Consider the following 9,428-nt stretch of genomic DNA (forward strand, 5'->3'; position numbering starts at 1 on the left):
CTGCTCGATGCATTTCCATGTGATGATATCTGCTGAACTTCCACTATCTACTAAGATCTTCTTCACCTTAGCATTGGCCACCTTCATATGAATCACTAAGGGGTCATCATGAGGCCTTTGAATCTTCTTTCCTTTGACATCCTCGAATACCATGAGGGGGTCCTTCGGGGTAGATGAGGGAGTGCCGATATCATAGATGGGCTCCTCGAGCGACCACAAGTGACTTTTGCGTGCCCTGTTAGACAAACCCCCGGAGGAAAACCCTCCGGCTATGACATTGATGCTCAAGTTAGCATCAGCTGAGCTATGGGCTTCTTGCACTTCCTTGGCAGCCTTTCTTTGCTTATCCTTCGGGGGGGACTTGAGATATCTGTTAAGCTTTCCTTCAACTAGCTTGTCAAGGGATCTCTTAAGCTCCCTTCAGTTCCGGGTGGTATGACCACACTCCTTGTGGTATTCACACCAAAGTTTCTTGTTCCTCTGCTCTATCGGCGTGTTCTTGGGGTTAGGCTTAGGAAGAATAGCCTTGTGCTTTATTTCCAGATAGATATCACACCTATCAGCATTGTACTTGAGTCCTTCATCATCACTCTCAACCCTCCTCGGCCTTCTATTCATGTTGTCATGGTAATTATCTTCTTGTTTTCTCTTCCCCTTGTTGTTTGCTACGGGCGCCTTGCACACCTCACTAGCTTCAATGATCCTTTCAGCTCTTTCCATGGCTTCAGAGAAGGTGCTCACCTTGTCATGGACAAGTTCAAACTTCAGCTTGTTAGATTTGAGCCCAAAGAGAAGGGTTGTGAGAGCAACGTTGTCTTGGAGGTCGGGGATGAGCTGAGACTCGGTGTTGAACCTCTTGATGTAGTCCTTAAGACTTTCATTCTCCCCTTGCTTCACCGTCATCAAATGAACGCTAGTCTTTGTTTGCCTACTCCCAACGATGAAGTGCTTTTTGAAATGAGTGGCTAACATGTCAAACGTTCTTATGCTCCCGGGGGTGAGGTTGTTGAACCATGTCTGAGATATGCCCTTGAAAGTAGTAGGGAAGAACCTACACCATGAGGCCTCACACCCGGTTTGGACTCCCATCTGTGCTTTGTAAGCGTTCAGATGGTCCGTTGGGTCCGTTTTTCCATCATAAGGGTCCAATGTAGGGATCTTGACCTTCGGAGGAATAGGGGTATTCATTATCTCCTGGCTGAAGGGGGTGATGTTCTTGAAAATTCCGAGCCTCCGTGGCCTAGGGGAAGAAGGACGCTCGGGGCTTTTGCTTACTGAACGAGTGGGCTGATCGGTTCCTCTCCTAGGTCTGGAGGTAGCTGAGTGAACCATGCTGTCTCGGTACCTTGTTGACCCATGCCGAGAGTGAACTCTAGTTCGACCTCTTTGGGGGGGTTGTTATCTTCCTTGGAGTTCTCCCTCCTGGAGTTGATTATCTCTCGGGCATCTAGAGCGCCATCCTTTAGCCTTCGGTCATTGATGATCTCTCTAGCATCTCTTGGCCTGCTTGGCTGCCTTGTCTCCCGCTGGGGGTTAAGGGACTGATTGGGCTGAGAGTGACGAGATGTCTGATGCTGAGGCCGAGAGGAGGCTTGTTGGAGATGGGACACGTGAGGCGGAGGATTAGGCTGTGGAGCGCTCCCCTGCCTGCCTTGCCCCACCCCTTGGTTGACAAGTGCCCTGAGGCTTTCCTCTAGGTTTTTGTTGATCTGGGCTGCCAGCTGGTCCAAGTCTCGGCGAGTGACCACCTAGGGGCTGTTCACTTCTCTCTCGGGTTCACTACGAGCCCTGGGTATGATCTCCTCGACATATGTGAGCATCCCTAGCCGAGAGAATTGAAGCTTGCCTAGTAGCATCTTGATGAGTGATGCGGGGACGCCTAGTGTTCACCATGACTTCTTGTTAGTTATCCCCACAGACGGCGCCACCTGTTTTTGGAAACAGAATGCTCCTGGGAGTCTTAGGGTAGTAAGGGTAATCAAGATGTCCTAGAGATATGTCCAATGAATGTCCGAAATTCCCTCAGCTATGCCTTGCTGTCAGAGAGCTAGGCCTGCAAAAGAGAAAGAAGGTTAACTGCCCCGGGGGTGTGACCCGGGAAAGCCCCTCCTATGCTTAAGTCAGCGAATGTACTTTCTAGAGAGAGAAAGTGGAGAGAGAGAGAAATAAGAAAGAGAAGGTTAGAGAATTAGGAAAAAGTTACCATCATCAATGATTGGAGAGCTATTTATAGACGTACTTTCAGGTGGCAGAAGTTGTACTTAATTGGACAGATTAGGGGTAAATCCGTACTTTGCTCTGACTAATGATGGGCTGGATCATGGAGGGGTATTTTCGTAATTCCAGGTCAATAGGCTTAGGACAATGGACTAGGCCCAAACAATTTGTATTCTCAAGAGAACTCTCAAATTAAATATAGAATGTGATGCGGGAGTGTAGACACCCATTTGTGTCTCCCAAAAAACAAACCCGGTGATGAGTAACTTTCACGTCGAATCATAATCGAATGAAGCGAAAGTGTGGAAAGTTTAGTGTTGCGGATAGTTTTAATTTCTTTTCTCTTCTCTCTGTTTTTGAAAACTTATTTTAAGAAAACAGCCAATCCAGTTTAGTTGGTCCATGACATGGGTCCAATAGTAGTGTAGTTGGATGGGGCTTGCCAAGACCTTTCCAACGATATATTATAAGCCCAATTCCGATGAATAATGAGGAAGTTATGGCAAATTTACTAAACTGGGCCCGGTTTGAACCTTATATGCGGCCCAATGATCTTGAGGAGGGCCTAATATGATTTATCATTCCTAATGCAATTAGGAATGGTTTTAGTCTTCTAGATTCTTCTAGAAGGTTCTTTTCATTCCTAATTCAATTAGCATTGATAAATTGACTTTTGTTGACTTTTCAGAGTTTTAATTAAAATCAAAGAGCATTTTTGAGAAAAATATACGATTTTATCCTCCTGTACAGCAAAATTTATCTGATTTTAGAAAACGCGTCAAAAACAGGATTGGCGTCACATGCCAGGCATTGGCGCATGGCGCTGACGTTGGCGTCTGGCGCTGACGTTGGCGCCTGGCACTGACGTTGGCGCCTGGCGCCAATCTCGTTTTGCGTGCGCCAGACTCTGTTTTGTTAATTTTATCTTTTTGGCTGATTTTCTCTATAAATTACGTATTAAAAACTCCGTTTTCATTCACCAATTCGCATCAACAATCAGTTTTAACCAATTCTCATCAACAATCAGTTTTCAATTCTTATTCTATCATTCGCTAATTCTCCTTAAGATTTCCCTAATCAATTCATTCATTAATTCATCTTTTTCTCTTTTTCTAACCTTGCTTTTTACATACAAAATTCCGCATTCACAAGATCTAGAAACACCTAGCTATATTCGAAGTTGCCTTCGCCCTAGACGTGAAAGGTTTAAATTCTGAGGGTTTGGTCCCAAATCTCTCTTTCAATTATTTAATTTAATTGCTTTGATTATTATTTTCCTTGAAGTTACTAACGTGTGTATTTTTTTTATTAGAAAGAGGTACGAGGCATCAAAGTAAGTGCTTTAAATGATTTATTGATATTATGATGTAGATATCATGTTTATATTGTTATTATGATATTCCTAGTATCATGTCTAGGGTAATTTTAATATTAAATATGATTGTTACGATGCTTTCTATGTTCTTCCTAATATTTATGATTGTTAGTATCATGTTAGGGTTAAAGATTTGATTTTTATTGCTTAGTGACATTCTAGGATTTTCTATTAATCTTGTTAGTATCATGCCTAGGATCTTGCTATTTTTATTATGTTTTAATATTAACATGAACGTGATTATGATTATAATGATCATAATTTATAATGATTATGAATATTATTATGATTATTATTATGATTATAATTTTTATTCATGATATTTTATTTATTATTATGTTGCTTGATGCTTATTTATTGTTATTGCTTGATCACACCTTTTATTGCATGTTTAAAGGTAATTGGTACTTGTAATCACGCTTAATAAGATAATTAATAATCTTGTTAGGGTTAATTTGATTATAATTTCAAGTGATCGCCAATAATAGTTTTATTTGTGCATTAATATTCAACCAACATAGATTAAACAGGTTTAGGGTTAAACCTATTGATTGCATGTTAATTAAAAAGCGCACATGAATACGATCAGAATAAAGTAGAGGCCTATTATTAGGGCAGGTTCAATCTCTTTTAGGTTGGATTTGTACCATCATTCCCAAACCCTTATTTGGTTCTAAACCTTATGGAGTTGACGATCTCTTGGATCGTTAAGGGGTGTAACCTTCACCCTGTGAATGGTTTACAAGTTAACTTGTTGGCGACTCTTTTACTCTATCTTCTCCCCTTTTGGACGCCACCGTACTTTAGTGTATGATCACAGTGGGGTTCAAGCTAGTGGGATTTAACGCTTGAATTTATTCCCTACAGTTTTTGGCGACTCCGCTGGGGAGGATTTCCATTTTAATTCCTGAATTTGTTTCGGCAATGATTTAGAATGAGTGGATGAGACTCGAAACGTTCTAAGTATTTCATGTGCGTAATTTTGATTAACATTATTGTCATATGCATAAAAAAGATCTCATTGGAAAGATCATCCGTAATGAGTTAAAAGAATAGGATTTTACACGTAGGAAATTTGAGAAATATCTTTCACAACTAGGACCGAAATAACACCGCGCGAAACTGGAAAATTTTATCGATCACAGAAAGCTGCTGAGGCATGTGGGAAGTAGCGCCAATGACCAGAGCATTGGCGCCAGCATTTTAGCCGTAGCGCCAGCATTGGCGCCAGGCGCTACAGCTAAAAGCTGGCGCCAGTCTCTGATTGCTGGCGCCAATTTCCCCCAATACCGAGCCAGAAATATGTGTTCTAATTTCGACCGGTTTTTTGTATTGTTTGCTCGATCCTACTTCCTGATTGAATTTTTTTTTTTCTCACTATTCTGAAACCCATATGTGTTCTACATATGGACATAACCCTATGGGAATTCATGCTCCATCTACCCGATTGAACGCTCCGTGCAACAAAGGGTACATCCGAGATGTTGAATTCACCAAACCATGAAAGCGAGTTTTTTCTAAAACTCGCGGTGTCCCATCCACTCGCACCAACCCTTCACGGTTAGGCTTCCGCGCGGTGCATCTGGACAATTAACCATGGACCTTCTATTGACTAAACCATATCCCGAACTTTAGAGAACTTTAAAAAATCCGTCGCTGGACTTAGCAACAAAAAAAAAATCCGTCGCTGGATTTAGCAACGGAAAAAATAAATCCGTCGCTGGATTTAGCAACGGAAAAATAAACCTGTCGCTAGCTTTAGCAACGGATTAAAAAAATCCGTTGCTAGATTTAGCAACGGAAAAAAATATTTTGAATCTAAAAAAGAGCTGATATTTGGGTCTACCTCACTCAGGTCAACCCGACTCAGCTTTCCATGTAACGCTCCTTGAATCTCCAATCGCAATATTGCTAGCTGTTAGTAGGAGTCGAACCCGTGACCTCAATGTCAAATAGTGAAACTCTTACCAACTATACCAAATATTATTTGTTTACTTTTACACACATAATTGATGATAAATGAACGAAATAAATCCAGTCTCTAGTTTAGAAACGGAATTTAAAATCCGTCTCTAATGTAGAAACGGATTTTCAAATCCGTCTCTAATTTAGAGACGGATTTAAAAATCTGTTTCTAGTTTAGAGAGGGATTGAAAATCCGTTTCTAGTTTAGAGATGAATTTAACTTACATAATTCGTATCTAATGTAATATTTTGAAATAATTAGTTTAAAAAATTATCTAGAGACGGAATCAAAAATCCGTCGCTCATATTAGCAACGGGAAAAAAAATTCCGTCTCTAACTTAGCAACGGAAATAAAATTCGTTGCTAAAAATCCGTTTCTAATTTAGAGACGGATTTTCAATTCCGTTGCTAATTTAGCGACAGAATTTTAATATCGTCTCTAATTTAGAAACGGATTTTTAAATTCCGTCCCTAAATTAATTTAGAGACGGATTTTGTTATTCCGTTTCTAATTTAGAAACGGATAAAATTCCGTCGCTAGAATTCCGTTTCTATATGGACATTTTTTTGTAGTGTACAAAGTACTATATGCTTAATTCTATGCATATAATTTAGGATTTTTTGACTTTTACCACCAAAAAAAATCGCGAAATTGTTTTTTACTACCAAAAATTTTAAAGTTTTATTTTACCAACAAAAAAAAAAAAAAAAAAATTGCTTTTTACCACCTACCGTCAAAAACCTAACGGAATATTTTAAATTCTTCGATTTTTGTGTCAAACACATTATATTTGGGGGGTCTTGGGGGGCATTTTGGCCCTATGGGTCCAATTTGAGGACGGAATCGACAAAAAATGATCGGAAATGCTTCTTTTTGTGCATTTAAAAAATACCTCGGTTTGCGTGAAACACGCAAAACAAGGCATTTTCGATTATTTTTTGTCAATTCCGACTTCAAATTGAACCCATAGGGCCAAGATGCCCCCCTAAACTTATGAACAACATGTTTTGCGCACGAAAATCGAAGAGTTTTTCTTAAAACCGGTAAATTTAACGGTTTTCTTGACGGTAGGTGGTAAAAAATAATTTTTAGAAATTTTTTTGGTGGTAAAATACAACTTTTAAAATTTTTGGTTGTAAAAACCAATTTCGTGATTTTTTTTGGTGGTAAAAGTAAAAAAATCCTATAATTTATAATAAGTGAACGAAATATTAGAGACGAAATTGAAAATTTTGTCTCTAAATTAGGGATAAAATAAAAAATCCGTCTCTAAATTAGAAACGAAATTGAAACCCGTCTCTATTTGATGTCATTATAGCACAAATAATAAGAAGAGTGTCTTCAAATAATTTTATACATGATAGCAAAAACTGACTTTCATATAAATTAACAACAAAATATAACACAACTTGTTTCCAATGGCAACAAATAAAAAAATGCGTTATCATCTAGCAACAATAGTTTAGATGACTTGTTTTTAATGGCAACAATTCAAAAATTCATTGCATGTGTTTGTTTCTAAATCAATACAAATAAAATATTTGTTGTCATAGTTTGTTACTATATGGCAACAAGAGAAAAATATGATGTCATCTAGTAACAACTAGTAAGACAATTTGTTTTAAATAGCAACAAATCAAAAACATGTAGCCATTAATTATTAAAAAAACTAAAACATAAAATGTCGCTTTTAATTAGGCAATGAAATAAATTATATTCGTTGCTATTTAGCAATGTTTTAAAAATTTGTTGCCAAACTTAGTTGCTAAAAAACTTTTATTTTTGTAGTGTATTAGGATTAGGATTCTTAATATTTTATCTTATTTTAGAATATAATTATTAGTTTCCTATCTTATCTTTGTACGGTTTATCACCCTATAAATATGGGTGTATATCAATAATAGTTAAAGAAGAATAAGAGAGATTTGTTATGGGAATTAATCATTTGAGCGTTGCTCGTTTGATTGTTAATCAAAAACATCACTTGTTGCGACTCGCGATCATCTTCTAGTTGCGACTAGGAAGAGACCTTCTATTCCCGCGAGAATTAGAGTATTATCCATTTAATTTTCGTGTAATTTCTTTAGTTCTTATTAAAATCCGAAGATCCAATGTTATTATAGCTTGCGAGCCTTGTGAGAGTCTTGAAAGATCCACATAAAAATGTATAAAGAATAATTGAAATTATGAAATGTGTGAATAATTTTGTTATGGTCCAGAAGAACCAGAAGTGACGCATTGAGATGATTATTCATGTTACCGATAATTCTTATTTGACAATGATATATATATATATATATATATATATATATATATATATATATATATATATATATATATATATATATATATTATATGAGTGTTTCATCAGAAATTGATTAATTTCAGCTATATATTAATGACCTCCAGAAGAAGGTAAAAGTAACTCAAATATATAAAAATGTATAAGAACCATAATCTTTCAAACCATAATCTTTCATATATATATATATATATATATATATATATATTTTATATATATATATATATATGTATATGTATGTATTTGGAATTTTGTAAAAATAGTGTTACATAAGAATGAGATCCATACACCATTACATTCTATGTGTATTAGTATCGTAGTCAGATGACAAGAAGATAATTTAACGATTCAAGTGAAGATTTGAAAACTCAAGTTAAATTTTGGAAAATCAATTATTGATGAAGATTTTTTTGCTAACTTGCTACACATGAGAAGTTGCTTGTGTCAGTATTGGACCCATTGCATTGAAGATCTGAAGTGATGTAAAAATAAGGGGAGAAAATACGCGCTATACTTTTTTCCCTTAACCATAGTTTTGTCCCACTGGGTTTTTCTAGTAAGGTTTTTAATAAGGTAGCATCTCAAGTGTATTATGAAGAATGATGTAATTAAGCATTGGGATTTGAACCCTTGACCTAGGGGCCAAAGGAAGGATACTACAAGTAGTTGGTAGAAACCAACTCATCTAACTATCATTTTTATAACAACTATACCACTTTATTTAGAATAGAAGTACAAAAATCTGGGCATGAGGCGGGCCATGGCCTGGGTAGGCCCGCCCCTGGATCCATCCTTAATGCATAGCTTCGTAACTCCCTTAGCATTTACTTCTCTTAGTAACCCCTAGTAACTCCCTTTTGCTTTATTGTTCTCTTTGTAACTCTTGCATTATTGTGACAGGGTAAAGTCGTATCCCTTAATCAAAAATAATTACCTAAGTCCTCTAACTAAAGTAGATAGGAAAGTAGGGTCGAACTCCACAGGGAAACAAGTCTTTTTACTCCTCTTAGTAACCCCTAGTAACTCCCTTTTGCTTTATTGTTCTCTTCGTAACTCTTGCATTATTGTGACAGGGTAAAGTCGTATCCCCTAATCAAAAATAATTAACTAAGTCATCTAACTAAAGTAGATAGAGAAGTAGGGTCGAACTCCACAGGGAAACAAGTCTTTTTACTCCTAATTATTTATTATAATCTAAATTATCTAAGTAACCAATATTTTTTGGGAATAAATTCTATACTACGAAGAATAAGTTTAGGGAGAAAAGAAACAATAATAAGGAAGCCTAGGGTCACAGGTTCACCAATAAATAATATTCCAGGGTAGAATATAATAATCATTCATCAATGCATACATTAATCAGATTATAAAGGGCTTTCGCTACGTATTACAATCACACAATTAATTTACCGGTATTAAATCTCATCTTTCGAATCTCGACTTAACCATTTATAAATTAACTTGCCTATTGAAACTAGACCTAAACATCAATTCTCATCTGTCGAATCTCGAATCAATATTGTTAAACTCATGCATAAAAGATCTGCGCAAATCTAGTCACAGAGCA

At 36.8% G+C, this 9,428-nt stretch overlaps 1 protein-coding gene across 1 annotated transcript; it reads right to left on the bottom strand.

Annotated features, from left to right (window-relative positions):
* Positions 1-420: 420 nt before the first annotated feature.
* LOC110699534 lies at positions 421-1,188 on the bottom strand. Its single transcript, XM_021877026.1, has one exon. It carries the CDS (start codon positions 1,186-1,188, stop codon positions 421-423), a length of 768 nt encoding a protein of 255 aa, XP_021732718.1.
* Between the last annotated feature and the right edge of the window lie 8,240 nt (positions 1,189-9,428).

This window comes from Chenopodium quinoa, unplaced genomic scaffold (assembly GCF_001683475.1).
Source record: "Chenopodium quinoa cultivar QQ74 unplaced genomic scaffold, ASM168347v1, whole genome shotgun sequence".
In the NCBI taxonomy this organism is placed as follows: domain Eukaryota; kingdom Viridiplantae; phylum Streptophyta; class Magnoliopsida; order Caryophyllales; family Amaranthaceae; genus Chenopodium; species Chenopodium quinoa.

Bases quoted from the DNA above. Each gene is read 5' to 3' on its own strand.
- LOC110699534 (XM_021877026.1), bottom strand. From the start codon at position 1,188: ATGAATACCCCTATTCCTCCGAAGGTCAAGATCCCTACATTGGACCCT.